The 22,460-nt window shown below is 57.9% G+C and overlaps 2 protein-coding genes across 3 annotated transcripts in view; both read right to left on the minus strand.

Annotated features, from left to right (window-relative positions):
• The window catches only part of prune1 (prune exopolyphosphatase 1), a 38,209-nt gene extending 30,399 nt beyond the window's left edge, over positions 1-7,810 (minus strand). The window contains exon 1 of the mRNA XM_085978612.1: positions 7,693-7,810. Within this exon, the coding sequence (XP_085834738.1) occupies positions 7,693-7,743 (51 nt within the window). The 5' untranslated portion in view covers positions 7,744-7,810. The remainder of the gene's footprint in view (positions 1-7,692) is intronic.
• Positions 7,811-12,035: 4,225 nt separating this feature from the next.
• On the minus strand, positions 12,036-20,380 carry psmd4a (proteasome 26S subunit ubiquitin receptor, non-ATPase 4a). 2 transcript variants are annotated; one of them, XM_085978615.1, is made up of 5 exons: positions 20,173-20,380; positions 18,535-18,643; positions 17,169-17,300; positions 13,489-13,562; positions 12,036-12,446 (listed from the first exon to the last, which is right to left on the minus strand). In XM_085978615.1, exons 1-5 carry the CDS (start codon positions 20,239-20,241, stop codon positions 12,279-12,281), a joined length of 552 nt encoding a protein of 183 aa, XP_085834741.1. In that variant the 5' UTR covers positions 20,242-20,380; the 3' UTR covers positions 12,036-12,278. The 2 variants fall into 2 exon arrangements, with proteins under 2 accessions (XP_085834741.1, XP_085834740.1); XM_085978614.1 differs by having other exon boundaries at positions 18,505-18,643.
• Between the last annotated feature and the right edge of the window lie 2,080 nt (positions 20,381-22,460).

Genomic DNA, 22,460 nt, shown 5'->3' on the forward strand with positions numbered 1-22,460 from the left:
CCTGGTGGGAGTAGGTCCCCCGGGTGAAGCCTCTGGGAGTAGGCCCCCCTGGTGAGGCCTGGCGGGAGTAGGCCCCCCTGGTGAGGCCTGGCGGGAGTAGGCCCCCCTGGTGAGGCCTGGCGGGAGTAGGCCCCCCTGGTGAGGCCTGGCGGGAGTAGGCCCCCCTGGTGAGGCCTGGCGGGAGTAGGCCCCCCTGGTGAGGCCTGGCGGGAGTAGGCCCCCCTGGTGAGGCCTGGCAGACGTTACTTTAATTCAAATTCATGACTTAATGTATAATTTCGTTGCTAGAACCCTTGAGTGCTCTTCCTGTTAACGCACTGATTATATTCTCTCCCTGACTCTTGGGAGAGGGGAAGGGACTAGGTGTTCCACAGGTGCACTGTAGAACCTCATTCAATGTCCGGGCGCAGGGGGGGGCCAATATCACTAAAACAGATGATCCGGTCATTACCTCCGCGTTGTTTGTGGGAGCTTGCTGTGCACAAATTGGCTGCCGCGTTTCCTACATTACCACAGTGACCACACTTCAAAAAAAAAGTGGCCGTAAAGGGCTTTTTGGGACGTCCTGAGGTGGTGAAAGGTGCTGGAGAAACGCGAGTCTTTCTTTGGGTGCTGGCGAACCACTTGGCCCTTCAACCGGCCTCCAATCTCGAAGGAATTCGCCTCCCCCACTCCCGACCCAGTAAACAAGCAGAACTTTCCAGTCGGGTCTCACATCTGTGACCTCTCTCGCTCGCTGGCATGTGGCTGGTAGATTGGCAGCTCACCCAGCTTAGACGTGGCATTAAAAGATTCACTCAGCAGACTATCAACGCGACTGCGTTCCAGTGAGTTAGGCGAATTGATGCAGGACCTCATCCCATCATAAACCCTGCACGCACTGGAGTCGCTCATGAAGTGGCTTTTGCACAGATTAACAGGGCAATCAATCGGACAGCACTTCCACACAAACATGTCCCACTTAAGGTGGCGGGTTATTTTTTATTTTTTTTGCTGATCTCTGCAGCCTCCTCTGGCCCCTGCAACCCTCCGAGATCTCTGCGCTCCTCCAATTCTGGCCTCTTGCGCATCCCCCGATTTCCATCGCTCCACCATTGGCGGCCGTGCCTTCAGCCGCCTGGGCCCCGAGCTTTGGAATTCCCTCCCTAAACCTCTCCGCCTCTCCTCCTTTAAGACGCTCCTTAAAACCGGCCTCTTTGACCCAGCTTTTGGTCACCTGTCCTAATATCTCCTTACGTGGCTCGGGGGTGAGATTTTGTTTGATAATCGCTCCTGTGAAGCGGCTTGGGACGTTTTAACTACGTTAAAGGCAGCTGTATAAATTCAAGTTGTTGAGGGATACATATTGGCCCAGGACACCGGGGAGAATAAGGCAAGTGAGGCCTCGGTTTAACGTCGCATCCATGGGGTGGCTCCTCTACCAGTACAGCGGAGGCTCCCTCAGCAATAGAAAGACTCATGTTTCTCCAGCGCCTTTCCCCACCTCAGGATGCCCCAAAGCGCTTTACAGCCAATGAAGTACTTTTTGAAGTGTGGTCACTGTTGTAATGTGGGAAACGTGGCAGCCAATGTGGACACAGCAAGCTCCCACAAACAGCAAGTTTATGTCACGTTGGTTGAGGGGTAAATATTGGCCCAGGACACCGGGGAGAACTCCCTGAACTTCGAGTGGTGCTGCGGGATCTTTTACGTCCACCTGAGAGGGCAGACGGGGCTTCGGTTTAACGACTCATCCGAAAGACAGCACCTCTGATAGTGCGGCGCTCCCTCAGTACTGCACCTCCGACAGTGCGGCGCTCCCTCATTACTGCCACTCCGACAGTGCAGCGCTCCCTCAGTACTGCCGCTCCGACAGTGCAGCGCTCCCTCAGTACTGCCCCTCCGACAGTGCGGCGCTCCCTCAGTACTGCCCCTCCGACAGTGCGGCGCTCCCTCATTACTGCCGCTCCGACAGTGCAGCGCTCCCTCAGTACTGCCCCTCCGACAGTGCGGCACTCCCTCAGTACCGCCCCTCCGACAGTGCGGCACTCCCTCAGTACCGCCCCCCGACAGTGCGGCTCTCCCTCAGTACTGCCCCTCCGACAGTGCGGCTCTCCCTCAGTACCGCCCCTCCGACAGTGCGGCGCTCCCTCAGTACCGCCCCTCCGACAGTGCGGCGCTCCCTCAGTACCGCCCCTCCGACACTCCCTCAGTACCGCCCCTCTGACAGTGCGGCACCCCCTCAGTACCGCCCCTCCGACAGTGCGGCGCTCCCTCAGTACTGCCCCTCCGACAGTGCGGCTCTCCCTCAGTACTGCCCCTCTGACAGTGCGGCTCTCCCTCAGTACCGCCCCTCCGACAGTGCGGCGCTCCCTCAGTACCGCCCCTCCGACAGTGCGGCACCCCCTCAGTACCGCCCCTCCGACAGTGCGGCACCCCCTCAGTACCGCCCCTCCGACAGTGCGGCGCTCCCTCAGTACCGCCCCTCCGACAGTGCGGCGCTCCCTCAGTACTGCACTGGGAGTGTCGGCCTGGATTTTTGTGCTCAAGTCTCTGGAGTGGGACGCGAACCCACAACCTTCTGACTCAGAGGCGACAGAGAGAGCGAGAAACCCACTGAGCTACGGCCTGATTCCTACTGCAGTGACTACGAGCTTAATCTCCTGCTGCGGGATCAGGTGCACAACCATCTAGACTCATGGGTTAGAGCGCTACCAACGTGAAGAACTGCTCCATTCAGAAGCTGGGCAGCACTTGCGCGCACAGCCCGATTCAGAGAAACGCGGTCAGAGGTCGCCAAGCAGATCTACCCAGCTGCAGACAACGCGAGCAATGAGGAGACCAACACTTTATACAGAGAGAAAGACGTCTGACTCGCAACTTAATTAAACATAAGGCTGTCCAGATGGGTGACTGACTGGGCCGTGCAAAGCAGCAACGTCCCAGCTCCAAGCTCTGGGCTGTGCTGAGACAGCTGATCTCAGCCAGAGCTGCAGGAGGAGGAAAATAATTGGCCTCAGCATGTCTAGGGTACTGAAAACCCCCCCAGGGAGTTCTCCCCGGTGTCCTGGGGCGAATATTTATCCCTCAAATAACATCGCTAAAACACAGACTGAAAGAAAGAAACACTTGCCTTTCTCCAGCGCCTTTCACGACCTCAGGACGTCCCAAAGCGCTTCACAGCCAATGAAGTACTTTTTGAAGTGTGGTCACTGTTGTAATGTAGGAAACGCGGCAGCCAATTGCGTACAGCAAGCTCTCACAACCAGCAATGAGTTAATGACCAGATCGTCTGTTTTAGTGATGTTGATTATCCGACAGTGCTGCGCTCCCTCAGTACCGCCCCTCCGACAGTGCGGTGCTCCCTCAGTACCGCCCCTCCGACAGTGCGGCGCTCCCTCAGTACTGCCCCTCCGACAGTGCGGCGCTCCCTCAGTACCGCCCCTCCGACAGTGCAGCGCTCCCTCAGTACCACCCCTCCGACAGTGCGGTGCTCCCTCGGTACCGCCCCTCCGACACTGCGGTGCTCCCTCGGTACCGCCCCTCTGACAGTGCGGCGCTCCCTCAGTACCGCCCCTCCGACAGCAAATAACTTTTATACTGTGGTATGTGAAAAGGAAAAGACTGGCGAAGGTAAATGTAGGTCCTTTACAGTCAGAGACGGGAGAATTTATAATGGGGAATGAGGAAATGGCAGAGAAATTAAATAAATACTTTGTTTCTGTCTTCATGGAGGAAGACACAAAAAACCTTCCGGAAATATGAGAAAACCAAGGATGTGGAGAGAATGAGGAACTTAAAGAAATTATTAGTAGTAAAAAAACAGTACTAGCAAAATTAATGGGACTAAAAGTCGATAAATCCCAAGGACCAGATGACCTACATCCTCGGGTTTTGAAAGAGGTGGCCATTGGGATAGTGGACGCATTGGTTGTCATCTTCCAAAATTCTATAGATTCTGGAACGGTTCCTGCAGATTGGAGGATAGCAAATGTAACCCCGCTATTTAAGAAAGGAGGGAGAGAGAAAACGGGGAACTACAGACCTGTTAGCCTCACATCAGTAGTTGGGAAAATGCTGGAATCTATTATAAAGGATGCAATAACTGGGCACTTAGAAACTAATAGTAAGATTGGGCAGAGTCAACCTGGATTTATCAAAGGGAAATCCTGTTTGACAAACCTATTGGAGTTCTTTGAGGATGTAACTGGTGGAGTAGACAAAGGGGAACCGGTAGATGTGGTGTATTTGGATTTTCAGAAGGTCTTCGATAAGGTCCCACACAAGAGGTTGGTGAACAAAATTAGGGCACATGGAATTGGGGGTAATATACTAGCATGGATTGAGAATTGGTTAACAGACAGAAAACAAAGAGTAGGGATAAACGGGTCTTTTTCAGGATGGCAGGCTGTGACTAGTGGGGTACCGCAAGGATCGGTGCTTGGGCTCCAGCTATTCACAATCTATATCAATGATTTGGATGAGGGGACTAAATGTAACATTTCCAAATTTGCTGATGATACAAAGCTCGGTGGCAGTGTCAGTTGTGAAGAGGATGTGAAGAGGCTTCAAGGGGATCTCGACAGGCTCAGTGAGTGGGCGGGAACATGGCAGATGGATTATAATGTGGATAAATGTGAAGTTATCCACTTTGGTAGAAAAAACAGAAAGGCAGAGTATTTCCTAAATGGTGAAAGATTGGGGAATGCAGATGCTCAAAGGGACCTGGGTGTCCTTGTACATGAGTCACTGAAAGTGAATGTGCAGGTGCAGCAAGCCATTAGGAAGGCAAATGGTATGCTGGCCTTCATTACAAGAGGATTTGAGTACAGGAGTAAGGAAGTCTTACTCCAATTATATAGGGCCTTGGTGAGACCACACCTGGCGTACTGTGTACAATTTTGGTCTCCTTACCTAAGGAAGGATATACTTGCCTAAGGAAGGATATACTTGCCATAGAGGGAGTGCAATGAAGATTCACGAGATTGATTCCTGGGATGGCGGGACTGTTGTATGAGAAGAGATTGAGTAAACTAGGCCTGTATTCTCTTGAATTCAGAAGAATGAGAGGGAATCTCATTGAAACATACAAAATTATTACAGGGCTTGATAGGGTGGATGCTGGGAGAATGTTTCCCTTGGCTGGGGAGTCTAGAACCAGTGGCCACAGCCTCAGGATAAAGGGTAGGCCATTCAGGACTGAGATGAGAAGACATTTCTTCACACAGAGGGTGGTGAATCTTTGGAATTCTCTACCCCAGAGGGCTATGGAGGCTCAGTCATTGGGTATATTCAAAACAGAAGTGGATAGATTTCTGACTAGTGAGGACATCAAGGGATATGGCGATCGGGCCGGTGAATGGAGTTGAGGCAGAAGATCAGCCATGATCACATTGAATGGTGGAGCAGGGTCGAGGGGCCGAATGGCCTACTCCTGCTCCTATTTCTGACGTTCTTATGTAACAGGACTCGGTGCGAGTTGGGACACGGGGCAGCAGAGTTTTGATGAGCTCAGGTTTGCCGAGTTAAAGTGTTAACTCTAAGTACCCTAACAAGCTGTGAGCCCGTTTGCACCTCAGCACCTTGTACAAGCCTTTCGTGTTCTTTAACCTTCAGTATAGGTGACAATAAAATATGCCGGTGGTGGGATGTGGGGATGGCAAAACAGCGCGTCCTTCGACTCACACTGAGCAACGTCACGGGAGGTCAGCTAGCAATACAGTAACAGTTTAGCATATAGAACGTCCTCTAAGTGACAGTTACTTCCCGTCACGTCTTCCTCGTCACGCCTTATTGATAACATCCCTATTGTTATAAAACAGCGCAACCCCTGACTCACAGTGCGCAGCACACCGTCAATCCCCCAGGGATGAGGGACTTCAATCAGGTGGAGAGACTGGAGAAGCTGGGATTGTTCTCCTTAGAGGCAGAGAAGGTTAAGGGGAGATTTTATAGAGGCGTTCAAAATTACAATGGGGTTTTGATAGATTAGATCGGGAGAAACAGTCTCCACTAGCAGGAGGGTCGGTAACCAGAGGACACGGATTGAAGATAATCAGCAAAAGGACCAGGGGGGGGCGATGAGGAGAATTTGTTTAACGCAGCGAGTTGTTGTGATCTGGAACGCACTGCCTGAAAGGGCGGTGGAAGCAGATTCAATAGTGACTGTCAAAAGAGAATCGGATAAATACTTGAAAAGGAAAGATTTGCAGGGCTGTGGGGAGAGAGCAGGGGGGGAGTGAGACTAATTGGAGAGCTCTTTCAAAGAGTCGGCACAGGCACGACGGGCCGAACGGCCTCCTCCTGTGCTGTACGATTCTATTCTATGACATAGATATGCATCACCTCAGATCAACATTAGACTTTAGTACCGTCCGGGAGCATCCTGACTCACTCGCGTCATCTCCTAAAGTTACAGACAAATCTTACAACAGCACACACCCAGACAACAACAAATTGCATTTATACAGCGCCTTCAATGTAGCAATAACGTCCCAAGGCGCTTCACAGGAGCAATTATCAGACAAGATAATGGAACAGTACAATCAGAAGGTTCCCCTGTAACATCGGGAGGCAAAAGGTGACAGATCAGAAGACTTATAAATTTACACAATGCAGTGAAAACAGGACGCTCCTTCACAGTCAGATTACACAGAGCTTCACTCACGAGTTACTGTATAATTCACAGGATAACATGGACTCTATTCCCCAGTAGTGCCACTTTACATCACTCCTGTGGTCTCAGAACTTGTTACACAGCCCGTCAACCACAACTTGCATTTATACAGCACTTTTAACACAGCAAATCGCCCTAAGGCGCTTCGCAGGAGTGTTCATCACACAAAATATGACACTGAGCCATATAAAGAGATATTAGGGCAGGTGATCAAAAGCTGGGTCAAAGAGGTCGGTTTTAAGGAGCGTCTTAAAGGAGGAGAGAGAGGCGGAGAGGTTTAGGGAGGGAATTCCAGAGATTAGGACCCAGGCAGCTGAAGGCACGGCCGCCAATGGTGGAGCGATGGAAATCGGGGGATGCTCGAAAGGCCAGAGTTAGAGGAGCGCAGAGATCTCGGAGGGTTGTAGGGGCTGGAGGAGGTCACAGAGATAGGGAGGGGGGGCAAGGCCGCGGAGGGTTTCAAACACGAGGATGAGAATTTTAAAGTCGAAGCGTTGCCGGACCGGGAGCCAATGTAGGTCAGCGAGCAACTGGGTGAACGGGACTGGGTGCGAGTTAGGATACAGGGATGGCAGCAGAGTTTTGGATGAGCTGAAGTTTACGGAAAGCTGACCTTTCATATATGCTTTGGGGGGGGGCACGGTTGCAAACACTGCCAACATCTTGAGGGCTGGCACAGCAAGGGTGAAGAACAAGGGGGGGGGGGGGGGGTGGTGGTGCACGGTTACAAACACTGCCAACATCTTGAGGGCTGGCACAGCAAGGGTGAAAGACAGGGGGAGAGGGGGTGATGGTGCACGGTTGCAAACACTACCAACATCTTGAGGGCTGGCACAGCAAGGGTGAAGGACAGGGGGAGAGGGGGTGGTGGTGCAAGGTTGCAAACACTACCAACATCTTGAGGGCTGGCAGGGGAAGGGGGAAGGCAAAACGTGGGTGCAAGCAAGCTGGGCAGTTGACCCACAGACGTCCCACTCAGAGGGTCACACATCTATCTGCATTGAAGCTGTCAGCTCCCCCCCGCAAGCCCTACTCACCTTTAAAGCGGCTCTGCAGCCCCTGAGGAAGATGTCCAGGTCCATGTCCATGCTCCTGCCCGCCTGTCAATCAACCTCCCTCACAACTGATACATTGGCAGGCGAAACATTCCAGCTGCACTGCGCAGGCGCTAACCCCCCCCCTCCGCCTCCCTCAGTCGCTGCCCGACGCGGCTGCGTCATGACGCTGGCCCCCCCCCTCCAAGGGGTTGACGTGACTGTCCCCGTCCTTGCGTCATGACGCTAAGCCCAGCCCGCCTCCCGCCCCCTCGGCGCCGCCGACCGATCAGTTGATTGACAGCGACTGCAGCCAATGGCCAGGCTTCAAGCTTTTGATTGACGGCCAGGCAAACCAATTGGCGTCAGACCTGCCCAAGAGAGCCAAGTGATTGACAAGGAGCTGGACCAATCAGCTCATCGGCAACAGAAACACATGGGTTTTTTGTTACAAGGTGGAATTAGCTGCAAGTAAATTGGTATTTTTTAAAAAAATGGTAAAATATTGATGATGATAAACTTTTCAGTGGTTCATGGAGTGTTTCTGGGCCACACACAGGCCACAGGGGCTGTCCCAGGTGGTATTCCCTGGCTCTATGCTGAGTTACCTGATCTCAGCATGAAGGGGCTTCAGATGGCCCCCAATACCCTGGAATAGCCAGGGGGGGAAAGTCAGCCACGCTTCCTGCTCCTACTGGAAAGTGCAGATGCTTTTGACACCAGCGGAGGAGAGGGTCAAGTCTGCGCGGTGATAGAATCATAGAACGGTTACAGTGTGGCAGAGCCACCAGGGGACGCTGATCTAATGTACATAATTATCTTTAACAAATTATTAGCTACAGAATGAATCTGTATCTTTGTTCATATTGTTGCATGTACATAGCGCGGTCCCTTTAAGAATGAGACCAAACACGATGACGTCATTACGTTGATCACGTGATCCTCCAGCGGCGGGAAAATGTGACGACGTCATGACGTCAGGCTGGGGAGCCGCCCTAGCCAGTCCTCGGAGCCAGCAAAGAGTACAGACCTGTAATTTAGTTCTCCCGTGTTTTTGTGTCAAACTCTTTGTTGAATAGTATTAAACATCGTTTGTTTGTTAGACTGACTCGACCTCAGTCCTTTAGTTAGGAATCTAGCCATTCCTACAGCAGCACAGAAGGAGACCATTCGGCCCGTCGAGCCAGTGCTGGCTCTCTGCGAGAGCACTTCAGCTAGTCCCACTCCCCCGCCCTTTCCCCGGAGCCCTGCAGATGTTTTTTCCTTCAGGTACTTATCCAATTCCCCTTTTGAAAGCCACGATTGAATCTGCCTCCACCGCTCTCTCAGGCAGCGCATCCCAGATCCTAACCACTCGCCGCGTAAAAAAGTTTCTTCTGATGTCTGCCAATCACCTTAAATCTGTGTCCTCTGGTTCTCGACCCTTCCGCCAATGGGAGCAGTTTCTCTCTATCTGCTCTGTCCAGACCCCTCATGATTTTGAACACCTCCGTCAAATCTCTTCTCAACCTTCTCTGCTCTAAAGGAGAACAAACCCCAGCTTCTCCACGTAACTGAAGTCCCTCATCCCTGGAACCATTCTCGTAAAACCTTTTCCACACCCTCTCTCGGGTCGTCACATCCTTCCTAAAGTGCGGTGCCCACAATTGGAGAGACAGTCGGATAGCTCCCAGTCTGGGCTCACCTGCCGAGAACGGGCCAGTCTACCAGAGGACAGGCACCGTCTACAGAGACAATTGTCTGCAATTTCAGGAGAGTATAAAACTGGCATGAAATATTAAAATAAAGTGAAAATATTAAAAGGGTGCAGTCATAATTTTAGGGGGGGGGGGGGTGGGGGCGGGGAGGAAAAAGGAACTGCCTTTTTATTGGATACCAGAACGACGTCAAGCACACGCGATGGGCCGACATGGTTTGTGAGGCAATGATGTTTTCAAAGGGGCTACATAAAATGCAAAGTTGAGTTTATAACTACGAGCTCTGTACGTTGTAGTCACCGGCAGGTTTGGCAGGGCTGCACCCGGGCATTGGGGGGGGGGGGGGGTCCTTGCTCCACAGCCTGTGTCAGTACAAACCTGCCTTGTGGAACGATGAGGGACTCAACGGGATCAGCACGTCGACCCTCGTCTCCCTGCAGCTCCCATTTTCTTACCCCCTCTCCTGAGGTAGGGGTCCCATGGGTGCCCTCTGGTGGCCAGTTTTTCAATTACAAGCAGGCTATTTCACCCTGGGGGCATCACAGCTGCCCAACTGCCACCCCCCACCCCCCTTCAGTGTCCTGTCCACACCTGGCGCGCACACACAAACCTTCCAGCCGCAGTCACCGGATAGAAATCAGGAGCATGGATACCAATTCCCCATAACCCAAAAAGATTCACATTTCTCCAACGCCTTTCACCACCTCAGGACGTCCCAAAGCGCTTCACAGCCAATGAAGTACTTTTTTTAACGTGTAGTCACTGTTGTAATGTGGGAAACGCAGCAGCCAATTTGCGCACAGCAAGCTCCCACAAACAGCGATGTGATAATGACCAGATCATCTGTTTTAATGATGTTGATTGAGAGATAAATATTGGCCCCAGGACACCAGGGAGAACTCCCCCTGCTCTTCTTCCAATAGTGGCCGTGGGATCTTTTACATCCACCTGAGAGGGCAGACGGGGTCTCGGTTTAACATCTCATCTGAAAGACGACACCTCCGACAGTGCAGCGCTCCCTCAGTACTGCCCCTCCAACAGTGCGGCGCTCCCTCAGTACTGCCCCTCCAACAGTGCGGCGCTCCCTCAGTACCGCCCCTCCGACAGTGCGGCGCTCCCTCAGTACTGCCCCTCCGACAGTGCGGCGCTCCCTCAGTACCGCCCCTCCGACAGTGCGGCGCTCCCTCAGTACCGCCCCTCCGACAGTGCGGCGCTCCCTCAGTACCGCCCCTCCGACAGTGCGGCGCTCCCTCAGTACTGCCCCTCCGACAGTGCGGCGCTCCCTCAGTACTGCCCCTCCGACAGTGCGGCGCTCCCTCAGTACTGCCCCTCCGACAGTGCGGCACTCCCTCAGTACTGCCCCTCCGACAGTGCGGCGCTCCCTCAGTACTGCCCCTCCGACAGTGCGGCGCTCCCTCAGTACCGCCCCTCCGACAGTGCGGCGCTCCCTCAGTACCGCCCCTCCGACAGTGCGGCGCTCCCTCAGTACCGCCCCTCCGACAGTGCGGCGCTCCCTCAGTACCGCCCCTCCGACAGTGCGGCGCTCCCTCAGTACTGCCCCTCCGACAGTGCGGCGCTCCCTCAGTACTGCCCCTCCGACAGTGCGGCGCTCCCTCAGTACTGCCCCTCCGACAGTGCGGCGCTCCCTCAGTACTGCCCCTCCGACAGCGCGGCGCTCCCTCAGTACCGCCCCTCCGACAGTGCGGCGCTCCCTCAGTACCGCCCCTCCGACAGTGCGGCGCTCCCTCAGTACTGCCCCTCCGACAGTACAGCGCTCCCTCAGTACCGCCCCTCCGACAGTGCGGCGCTCCCTCAGTACCGACCCTCTGACAGTGCGGCGCTCCCTCAGTACTGCCCCTCCGACAGTGCTGCACTCCCTCAGTACCGCCCCTCCGACAGTGCGGCGCTCCCTCAGTACTGCCCCTCCGACAGTGCGGCGCTCCCTCAGTACTGCCCCTCCGACAGTACAGCGCTCCCTCAGTACCGCCCCTCCGACAGTGCGGCGCTCCCTCAGTACTGCCCCTCCGACAGTGCGGCGCTCCCTCAGTACTGCCCCTCCGACACTCCCTCAGTACTGCCCCTCTGACAGTGCGGCGCTCCCTCAGTACTGCCCCTCCGACAGTGCGGCGCTCCCTCAGTACCGGCACTGGGAGTGTCGGCCTAGATTTTGTGCTCAAGTCTCTGGAGTGGGGACTTGAACCCACTGAGTTGGCAGCACTCTGGCCAGTGACTCAGGGGGCGCAAGTCCTACCAATTGAACCACGGCTGACACCGTTCCCTGCTAGGGTAGCGGCCCAATTATCCACCTCAGCTGAGATCAGTGAACCGGCAGCGACTGGGGACGGAGCGACCAGGGGAAAACCCTCCCACAACTTGCCCATCTCTCTCGTGTCCCAACCCCTCCGGCGATGGAGGTCCCCTTGGATTTTCTCTCCCCAGCCCTGTGACACAGGACGGCCTGCCTTCAGCTCGACACCTCCCTCCGGTGGCTGAACGGAGACCAGCAGGTTCAGGGCGTGCCCTTTGTGCCGCGACGCTCCAGATATTTCATTCACAAATCGAACGGGCCTTTCACATCTCAGCCTCACACGCGCGGAAACACGGTGCGCCCCGCCAAACTCTCAGGCTCAAAAAAAGAGAGAAATTCAATTTAATTCTTGTGTATTTTATTAACATTCCATTTGGGAATCAGGAGCTTTTACACTGCGTATCACAGAAGGGGGGAAAAGGAAATATAAAGATACCCGATTACGACTTTGACCGTTTGCAGTGAGCGATTACTACCAAAGAATGCGAAGTTAGCCGCCGTGTATTACCAGGCTATTGGGAGCAGCAACATACAGAGCACTCGTTAAACCTTCTCGACAGCACCGGCCGGCAGCCGGCCAGCGCTCACTTCTTCTCCTCCTCCTTGTCCTTCTTGTTGTCCTTCGCGGTCTGCGACTGCAGGGAGCCCATGGCGTTGCGAATGGCCTCGTTGTTCGGGTCGACCCCGGGCAGGTTCTCCAGCACGCTCTGCAGGAACTCCGGGTCCTCCATCACATCGTAGTTATCTTCCTCCTGCCAGTGAGGTGGTTGGCGGGGGCGGGGGGGGGTGGGGAGAGAGAGATAAAGACCAACGCTTAAACTCTTTAACGATAGCAAAACACTGCGGATGCTGGAAATCAGAAATAACAACAGAAAATGCTGGAAAAACTCAGCAGGAAACAGAGTTAACGTTTCAGGTCGAAACCCTTCGTCAGAACTGAGAAAAAACACAGGCAATGAAACAGATGAAAAGGCCAGTTTGGGGGCTGGGAAATGGGGATGAGAGAACAAAAGAGAAGTGAAGAGACATTAAGAGGTATTCAAAACCAGACGAGGTGGTGGTCGGACTAGTGGAGACAAAAGACGGCTCTAGATTAGGTGTGAAATGTTCTGGCAGAATGGGAGACAGTTGCCATGTGGGAGAGAGAAAGGGGGAAGGGCACAAAACAAAGGTGTGGATAAAAAATATATAAAAATGTAATAGGGGCCGAGGTTATGGTCTGAAATTGTTGAACTCAGTATCGAGTTGAGTTAGGCTGTAAAGTGCCTAATCGGAGGTTGAGGTGCTGTTCCTTGAGCTTACGTTGGGTTTCTTAAACTCTTAACATTTGATAATATCACAACCCGATACTTCAGTGGGTAAATGTACCGCTGACTGCGGGAGTGTTTGGAGCTGCGGGGTCCCGGTTCGAGTCCGGGTCCGTGCCGGGCCCGGGCTGGCTAATCTAGCGGAGCCCAGCGGTTGGGGGCCACTGGGGTGGGAGGGGGTTCCTGCTCCTGATCGCCGCCCAGAGACCCCGGCAGGAAAATGCGAGTGTGTGTGTGTGTGTGTGGCTGAGAGAATGAATGAGTGAGAATGAATAGGAGAGCGAGAAAGAGAGAGAATGAATACGAGAGAGCAAGACGATGAATGCGAGAGTGCGAAAGAGAATGAATACAAGTGATAAGAGAATGAATACAAGTCAGAGAGAGAAAGAAAGAAGAGAGGAAAAAGAGAACGAGTAAGTGATTCCGAGCCTGCCCTCCCGGGAACGGAGCAATCTGCAAACACTCTGTCGGGGGGGCTCAGTCGTACCTTGGCTGAAGCCTCGGACGTGTCCATGGCGGTGCCGGTGTCCATGTTGGATAAATCCGCGGGACTCCCGAACTCTAAATGACGACAGAACAGAGCGAGTTAAAAACCAAACAAGACACAAACACCTTCAGTCCTGCTTGAACCTCTCCGCAATGCGGTCTCAGTTATAACTGGGCGAATCCACCCCCCCCACCCTGTGGAACAGACCTCTCCCGCACGGCCAGTCAGGTCCGCGGTTCAACCTGTTGTTCACAGACAGGGGGAGGGGGGCATTTAAAGGAGAAATCAGCCAACTTTCCCGCGATCCAGTAGGGGTCTGGGAGCGTGCGCTGGCGAGGGGACCGTGAGGGGCGAGAGTGCGCACTGTGGACAGTACCGGCCGCGCGGGGCGAGGGGCCGCGAGGGGCGAGAGTGCGCACTGTGGACAGTACCGGCCGCGCGGGGCGAGGGGCCGTGAGGGGCGAGAGTGCGCACTGTGGACAGTACCGGCCTGCGCGGGAGCGAGGGGCCGTGAGGGGCGAGAGTGACGCACTGTGGACAGTACCGGCCGCGCGGGGAGACGAGGGCCGTGAGGGGCGAGAGTGCGCACTGTGGACAGTACCGGCCAGCGCGGGGTGAGGGGTCCGCGCGGGGGTGAGAGAGTGCGCACTGTGGACAGTACCGGGCCGCGCGGGGTGAGGGGCCGCGCGGGGTGAGAGTGCGCACAGTGGACAGTACAGTCCGCGCGCGGGGTGAGGGGCCGCGCGGGGTGAGAGTGCGCACTGTGGACAGTACCGGCCGCGCGGTGGTGAGGGGCCGCGCGGGGTGAGTAGTGCGCACTGTGGACAGTACCAGGCTGCGCGGGGTGAGGGGCCCGCGCGGGGGCGAGGGTGCGCACTGTGGACAGTACCACGGCCACGCGGGGCGAGGGGCCGGCGAGGGCCACAGGTACGGCCGGGGGCTCGGCGAGCGGGGTGAGGGGCCGCGCGGAGGCGAGAGTGCGCACTGTGGGACAGTACCGGTCCGCGCGGGGCGAGGGGGCCCGCGCGGGGTGAGAGTGCGCACTGTGGACAGTACCCGGGCCGCGCAGGGCGAGAGTGCGCACTGTGGACAGTACCTGGCCGCGCAGGGCGAGGGTGCGCACTGTGGACAGTACCGGCCGGCGCAGGGCGAGGGTGCGCACTGTGGACAGTACCGGCCAGCGCGGGTGGTCGAGTGTGCGCACTGTGGACAGTACCGTGGCCGCGCGGGAGCGAGGGTGCGCACTGTGGACAGTACCGGCTCGCGCGGGGCGAGGGTGGCGCACTGTGGACAGTACCGGACCGCGCGGGGCCGAGGCTGGTGTGCGCACTGTGGACAGTACCCAGGCCGCCGGCAGGGCTGAGGGTGCGCACTGTGGACAGTACCCGGGCCGCGCAGGGCGAGGGTGCGCACTGTGGACAGTACCGGCCCGCGCAGGGCGAGGGTGTCGCACTGTGGACAGTACCAGGGCCGCGCGGGCGGGCGAGGGTGCGCACTGTGGACAGTACCGGGCGCGCGGGGCGAGGGTGCGCACTGTGGACAGTACCGGCCTGCGCGGGGGCTGAGGGTGCGCACTGTGGACAGTACCGGCCGCCGCGGCGAGAGGTGCGCACTGTGGACAGTACCGGCCGTACGCGGGGGCGAGGGGTGCGCACTGTGGACAGTACCGGCCGCGCAGGGCGAGGTGCGCACTGTGGACAGTACCGCCGGCCGCGCAGGGCGAGGGTGCCGCACTGTGGACAGTACCCGGCCGCGCAGGGCGAGGGTGCGCACTGTGGACAGTACCGGCTCAGCCGCGCAGGGCTGAGGGTGCGCACTGAGGACAGTACCGGCCGCGCGGGCGAGAGTGCGCACTGCTGACGACAGCCGGCCCTCGCAGGGCGACGGGGTGCGCACTGTGGACAGTAACCGGCCACAGCGGGGCGAGAGTGCGCACTGGTGGACAGCACCCGGGGCCGCCGGGCAGACCCGGCAGTGGTGCGCACTGTGGACAGTACCGGCCGCGCGGGCGAGTGTGCGCACTGTGGACAGTACCGGCCAGCTGCAGGGCGAGGTGTGCGCACTGTGGACAGTACCGGTCCAGCGCAGGGCGAGGGTGCGCACTGTGGACAGTACCGGCCACGCGGGGCGAGGGGCCGCGAGGGGCGCACAGTGGACAGTACCCGGCCGCGCGGGAGTGCGGGTGCCTCGCGCGGTGCGTGAGTGCACACTGTGGACAGTACCCGGCCCTGCAGCGGGTCTGAGGGGCCGCGCGAGGGCGAGAGTGCGCACTGTGGACAGTACCGGCCCGCGCGGGGTGAGGGGCCCGCCGGAGGCGAGGGCCGCGAGGGCGCACAGTGGACAGTACCGGCCGCCGGCGGGGTGAGGGGTCCGCGAGGGCGGGCGACAGTGGACAGTACCGGTCCGCGCGGGGTGAGGGGCCGCGCGGGGTGAGGGGCTGCGCGGGGCGAGGGGCCGCGCGGGGCGAGGGGCCGCGAGGGCGCACAGTGGACAGTACCGGCCGCGCGGGAGTGAGGGGCCGCGCGGGGCGAGGGCCGCGAGGGCGCACAGTGGACAGTACCGGCCGCGCGGGGTGAGGGGCCGCGAGGTGCGCACAGTGGACAGTACCGGCCGCGCGGGGTGTGAGGGGCCGCGCGGGCGAGGGGCCGCGCGGGGCGAGGGGCCGCGAGGGCGCACAGTGGACAGTACCCACCGGGCCGCGCGGGGTGAGGGGCCAGCGCGGGGCGAGAGTGCACACAGACAGTGGACAGTACCGGCCCGCGCGGGGTGAGGGGCCGCGGAGGGGTGAGTGCGCGCACTGTGGACAGTACCTGCCGCGCGGGGCGAGGGGCCGCGAGGGCGCACAGTACCGGCCGCGCGGGGTGAGGGGCCGCGCGGGGTGAGAGTGCGCACTGTGGACAGTACCTGCCGCGCGGGTGTGAGGGGCCGCGCTGGGCGAGAGTGCGCACAGTGGACAGTACCTGCCGCGCGAGGTGAGGGGCCGCGCGGGGCGAGAGTGCGCACTGTGGACAGTACCTGCCGCGCGGGGTGAGGGGCCCGCGCGGGGGCGAGAGTGCGCACAGTGGACAGTACCAGGCCGCGCGGGGTGAGAGTGCGCACTGTGGACAGTACCTGCTCGCGCGGGGTGAGGTGCCGCGCGGGGCGAGAGTGCGCACAGTGGACGTACCCAGGTCCGCGCGGGGTGAGGGGCCGCGCGGGGTGAGAGTGCGCACTGTGGACAGTACCGGCCGCGCGGGGTGAGGGGCCGCGCGGGGCGAGAGTGCGCACAGTGGACAGTACCGGCCGCGCGGGGTGAGGGTCCGCGCGGGGCGAGAGTGCGCACAGTGGACAGTACCGGCCGCGCGGGGTGAGGGGCCGCGCGGGGTGAGAGTGCGCACTGTGGACAGTACCTGCCGCGCGGGGTGAGGGGCTGCGCGGGGTGAGAGTGCGCACTGTGGACAGTACCTGCCGCGCGGGGCGAGGGGCCGCACTGTGGACAGTACCTGCCGCGCGGGGCGAGGGCGGGGCGAGGGGCCGCGCGGGGCCGAGAGTGCGCACTGTGGACAGTACCTGCCGCGCGGGCGAGGGGCCGCGCGGGGCGAGGGGCCGCGTCGGGGCGAGTGCGCAGCACTGTGGACAGTACCTGCCGCGCGGAGGCGAGGGGCCTCGCGCGGGGCGAGTGCGCGCACTGTGGACAGTACCTGCCGCCTGTAGGGACATCTGCATTGCATAGGCAATCTGCTCCTCCTCAGTCATACTGCTGAAGTCGGGCAGCCCAGTGCCCGAGGACTCCTGCTGATTAATGGACATCTTCAGGAGGGCATCATCCGGATCTGAGAACACATTCAAATTCAGTTTCTGCTCATCAACAGGAAGTAGCTGACACCGAGAGAGGGGACACACACACACCGAGAGAGACAGACAGCGAAAAAGACAGATAAAGCAAAGGAGAGAAAGGGCATACATGGGGAGAGGGGGAGGGCAGGGGGCGGGGAGAGCTTTGGGCTCGTTGCCCGTGATTACTCTCCCGGCCCTGGGCCCCGCACCAAGAGTCAACACACCACAGCTCGGCTCGCACTCTGTTCAGAGGTCAGAGCTCTGGATCGCTCGACCTGAAAAGGTGGTGGTAGCTGATTCCATCAATAATTTTAAAGAGAGAGTTGGACGGGTCCTTGAAGAGGAACTTAGACAAAAAGCAGGGGGGCTGAGACTAAGCACGACCGTTCTTTCGAAGAGCCAGCAGCGGCAGGACGGGTCCGAATGGCCTCCTCCTGCGAGGTGAGATTCTCGGATTCGATGAAACAGAATAAAGGACAAGCCCCCCCCCCACCGATGGTTCAGTGGGTAAACACAGCGCACCGAGTCAGAGTCAGATCAGTGACTGGGCTCAGCACCCTTGGGCGAGACAGGAGGGAACCAGCAAGGGTCTCTGCCTCCGATCACCATCCAGTAATCCCAGCTGGGAAACGGGCCTGTGGGGACGACAGGATCGGGAGTATAAAATTATGAGGGGTCTGGATAGAGCGGACAGGAAGGACCGATTTCCCTTAGCGGAGAGGTCAATAACCAGGGGGGGCAGAGATTGAAAGTAATTGGAGAAGGATTAGAGGGGAGTTGAGGAGAACTTTTCTCACCCAGAGGGTGGTGGGGGTCTGGAACTCACTGCCTGAAAGGGTGGGAGAGGCAGAAACCCCTCACCGCATTAGAAAGTACTTGGATATGCACTTGAAGCGCCGGAACCTCCAGGGCCACGGACCAAGAGCTGGAAAGTGGGATTACGCTGGGCTAGCTCTTTGTCGGCCGGCACGGACACGATGGGCCGAGTGGCCTCCTCCGGTGCCCTAAATTTCTGTGATTCTAGGAGCAGCTGTGCTGCCTTGCACGGTCGAATAGCCCACCGACACTCAGTCGCTGAAGAGTGACCCACTGGGAACCAGATTCAGGAGCTGCTGTAGCGGACACTTGCGAGATAGGAGGACTGGCAATAAGAAAAAGGCAGAACAGGGACTCTCCCCTGCCTTAACCACACTGCTGTACCGAGGCGGCCCGAGCGGATTAAAGCCACACCGTCACCAGTAGGGGTCACTATCCCCGCCTCCTCGGCCGAAGCGGCTGCGGCCCGCCTTGCCTCCTCTTCCTGCCGCTGCCTCTGTTCCTCCATCGACACGCGGAGAGCCTGGGGAGAATCAGAGAGAGAGTGAGGACCAGGAGAACCTGCGTCTAGAAAGGCACCGTAACCCACCCCTCAAACATCCCACCTCGGCAGGCAAGCTCAGCAGCCAATCTGCGCAGAGCAAGATCCCACAAACAGGGGAGGCCACTGATGCGGGATCTCCCTGTTCTTTCAATAGTGGCAGAGATCTTTTACCAGAGAGAGCAGACGGGGCCTCGGTTTAACGTCTCATCCGAAAGACGGCACCTCCGACAGTGCGGCGCTCCCTCAGTACGGCCCCTCCGACAGTGCGGCGCTCCCTCAGTACTGCCCCTCCGACAGTGCGGCGCTCCCTCAGTACCGCCCCTCCGACAGTGCGGCGCTCCCTCAGTACTGCCCCTCCGACAGTGCGGCGCTCCCTCAGTACCGCCCCTCCCCGACAGTGCGGCGCTCCCTCAGTACCGCCCCTCCGACAGTGCGGCGCTCCCCTCAGTACTGCCCCTCCGACAGTGCGGCGCTCTCTCAGTACCCGCCCCTCCGACAGTGCGGCGCTCCCTCAGTACTGCCCCTCCGACAGTGCGGCGCTCCCTCAGTACTGCCCCTCCGACAGTGCAGCGCTCCTCTCAGTACTGCCCCTCCGACAGTGCGGCGCTCCCTCAGTACTGCCCCTCCGACAGTGCGGCGCTCCCTCAGTACTGCCCCTCCGACAGTGCAGCGCTCCCTCAGTACTGCCCCTCCGACAGTGCGGCGCTCCCTCAGTACTGCCCCTCCGACAGTGCGGCGCTCCCTCAGTACTGCCCCTCCGACAGTGCGGCGCTCCCTCAGTACTGCCCCTCCGACAGTGCGGCGCTCCCTCAGTACTGCGCTGGGAGTGTCGGCTTAGGTTCAAGCGCTGGAGTTGGGCCTGAACCCATGACCAGAGGGGAGCGAGCACCCTGCCTACAAACAGAATTCTCGCGACTCTTGCCAGCGGTAGATAATCACAGTGACCAATCACCGGGCTGCCCAATGGGTGGTTTTATTTTAAAAAAGGAAAAAGAAAATCGCATTTCTCCAGCGCCTTTCACCACCTCAGGACGTCCCAAAGTGTTTTACAGCCAATGAAGTACTTTTTTGAAGTGTGGTCACTGTTGTAATGTGGGAAACGCGGCAGCCAATTTGCGCACAAGCAAGCTCCCACAAACAGCAATGTGATAACGACCAGATCATCTGTTTTATTAGTGATGTTGATTGAGGGATAAATATTAAGCCCAGGACATCTGGGAGAACTCCCCCCACCCCCCCCCCCCCCCCGCGCTTTGAAATAGTGGCTCAGGATCAGAGGGGACGGGGGGGGTGGGGCGCCTCGGTTTAACGTCCCATCTGAAAGACGTGGGATCGCCCTCTGTAGCAGGACTCACTGTGACCGACTGGAGCAGCACTTGTCCTGCACTGACCGGGAAACTGAACCCTGGGCTGCCTGAGTGCCACTGTTTGAGAGAGAGAGAGAGAGAGAGAGAGAGAGAGCGAGAGGAGAAGCTGCCTGCGAAATAGAAAATCACTCTGCCTCTTACCAGGGCCAATTCGGGGTCCGCGCTGGGGTCCACTCCAAACTCGAAGTCGCTCGCCCCGAGCCCCAGCATGGTGCCCCCTTCCCCAGCCAGGATGGGGGAGCTGATGAGAGCATCCGCCAGACTCGGCCCCGGAGGCACCGTCACCAGGTGGGAACCAGTTCCATCCTTCCCATTAAGGGCATTGATGAACGCAGTTAACTTCTCGGTGTTGGCTTCCTGAAGATAAAGAGGGGAGCAGCGAGTTAGAATAGAGAGAGAGAGAGAGAGAGAGAGAGAGAGAGAGAGAGAGAGAGAGACGGAGCAGCGTAAACTCGACCGCCCAAACAACTTGCATTTACACAGCACCTTTAACGTAGTTAAAAACTCCCGAGGTGCTTCACAGGAGCGATTATCAGACACAAAATTCGACACCGAGCCACATAAGGAGATATCCGGACAGGTGACCAAAAGCTGGGTCAAAGAGGTCAGTTTTAAGGAGCGTCGTAAAGGAGGAGAGAGAGGCGGAGAGGTTTAGGGAGGGAATTCCAGAGCTCGGGGCCCAGGCGGCTGAAGGCACGGCCGCCAATGGTGGAGCGACGGAAATCAGGGATACGCAAGAGGCCAGAATTGGAGGAGCGCAGAGATCTCGGAGGGTTGTGGGGCTGGAGGAGGTTACAGAGATAGGGAGGTGGGCGAGGAGGGGATTTGAACACAAGGATGAGAATTTTGTTAAATTAAAAAAAAAAAAATCAAGGCGTTGAGAGACTGGAGCCAATGTGAGCAATTCACCTCCCCTCCCCTGGTGCCCAGGAGCTTTCCTTGTCTGTTTTCTCCCCTCTCCTGCGGGAGATGCTGACGACAGCTCGAGGGGACCAGCCGCCCTCTGGTGCCCAGCCTGAGCGGCCCATTTCCACGTGACTGGCGGCAATCTTCAGGAAGGGGAAATGGGGGCTTGGTTGTTGAACAGTGATCGGGGCTGGGGAGCCCCGGCGGGTTTTTCTCTCCCCCCCACCACCCCCTCACAGTGGATACTTTTGGATTTGGCTACTTACAGCATAGAAGGGAGCCCCCCCCCCCCCCCCCACCAATAATCTTAGCCTTTTGAGTACCTGACGAGAGAGCAGAATCCCAGTGGGCGTGATCGAACTTTTAAAACAGACTCTACAGTCCGGCCCGCGCCATGGTAAACACAACCTCAGCTGCTTTCCTCCCCGGGTCACAGCACCGGCTCAACTCCTCTGCCCTTCTCGGCTCCCCTTGTCCCATCGCCTCTCTCCCACCACCCCCCCCAACCCCCAGATTCCGCCCCCTCTCCACCTCCTTCCCCATTGCTCACCTCCTCTCCAAAGTTCACGATATCCACGTTCACCTTCTCTTTCTTCAGCCTCTTTGCCAATTTGACCAGCTGCGAGGGAGAGAGAGGGGGGACAGAGAAACGCACACGGCCATGAGCAATGGCACTTCCGACAGGCTGCGGCCTCGACAAAGCATTGACGTGCTGCCCCCCCCACCCCCCACCCCCCCGCCCAGTGACCCTCTGCTGCTCTAACTAGGCCATGGGCACTAGCTGCCGTCCGCTGCACCATTGAGGCGTCCCCCTGGTCAAGTGCAAATCTGGACAGCAACGGCAGGTTATTCGACTGTGGGGGCATCGCCAAAAAAAAACAACACACAAAGCCGTGGCCTGGAGTGGGGAAAGAAGTGGTTTGCTGCCCCAGTAAAAACTTTACAAAAGAGATTAGCATCTTGGTAGCACTCTGGTGTCTGGGTTAGAAGTTTGTGGGGTTCGAGCCTCAAGTCACCAACTGAGCACTGATCCAGTGCTGAGCAAGTCAGAGGTGGAACTAGAGAGGGGGCAAGCAGAGGGTGTAACAGAAAACAGTGAGACCCCGTCCCAAATCGCTTTTCAGCCAATGAAGCACTTTTCTGAAGTGTACTCACTGTTGTAATTTAAACACAGCAAGCTCCCACACACAGCACTGTGATAATGACCCAGATCATCTGGGTTTTTTTAGTGATGTTGATTGAGGGATAAATATTGTCCACAGGACACTGGGAGAACTCCCCCCTGCTCTTCTTCGAAATAGTGGCCATACGATCATTTACATCCATCCGAGAGGGCAGACGGGGTCTCAGTTTAACGTCTCATTCGAAAGACGGCCCCTACGACACTGAGGGAGTGCCGCACTGTCGGAGGGGCGGGTACTGAGGGAGTGCCGCACCACCGCCCCTCCGACAGTGCGGCGCTCCCTCAGTACTGCCCCTCCGACAGTGCGGCACTCCCTCAGTACTGCCCCTCCGACAGTGCG

The sequence above is a fragment of the Somniosus microcephalus genome, unplaced genomic scaffold (genome assembly GCF_052327205.1).
Source record: "Somniosus microcephalus isolate GS21.2 unplaced genomic scaffold, FLI_Smic_1.0 unresolved_chr7, whole genome shotgun sequence".
In the NCBI taxonomy this organism is placed as follows: domain Eukaryota; kingdom Metazoa; phylum Chordata; class Chondrichthyes; order Squaliformes; family Somniosidae; genus Somniosus; species Somniosus microcephalus.

Excerpts from the sequence above, each read along its gene's own strand:
- psmd4a (XM_085978614.1), bottom strand. The coding sequence starts at position 20,241 with ATGCTGGGGCTCGGGGCGAGCGACTTCGAGTTTGGAGTGGACCCCAGC. Across the intron at positions 17,301-18,504 it reads AATCCGCTCGGGCCGCCTCG|ATCCGGATGATGCCCTCCTG; the intron begins GTACAGCAGTGT and ends ATGTGTTCTCAG. Across the intron at positions 13,563-17,168 it reads GATGTCCCTACAGGCGGCAG|AGTTCGGGAGTCCCGCGGAT; the intron begins GTACTGTCCACA and ends GTCGTCATTTAG.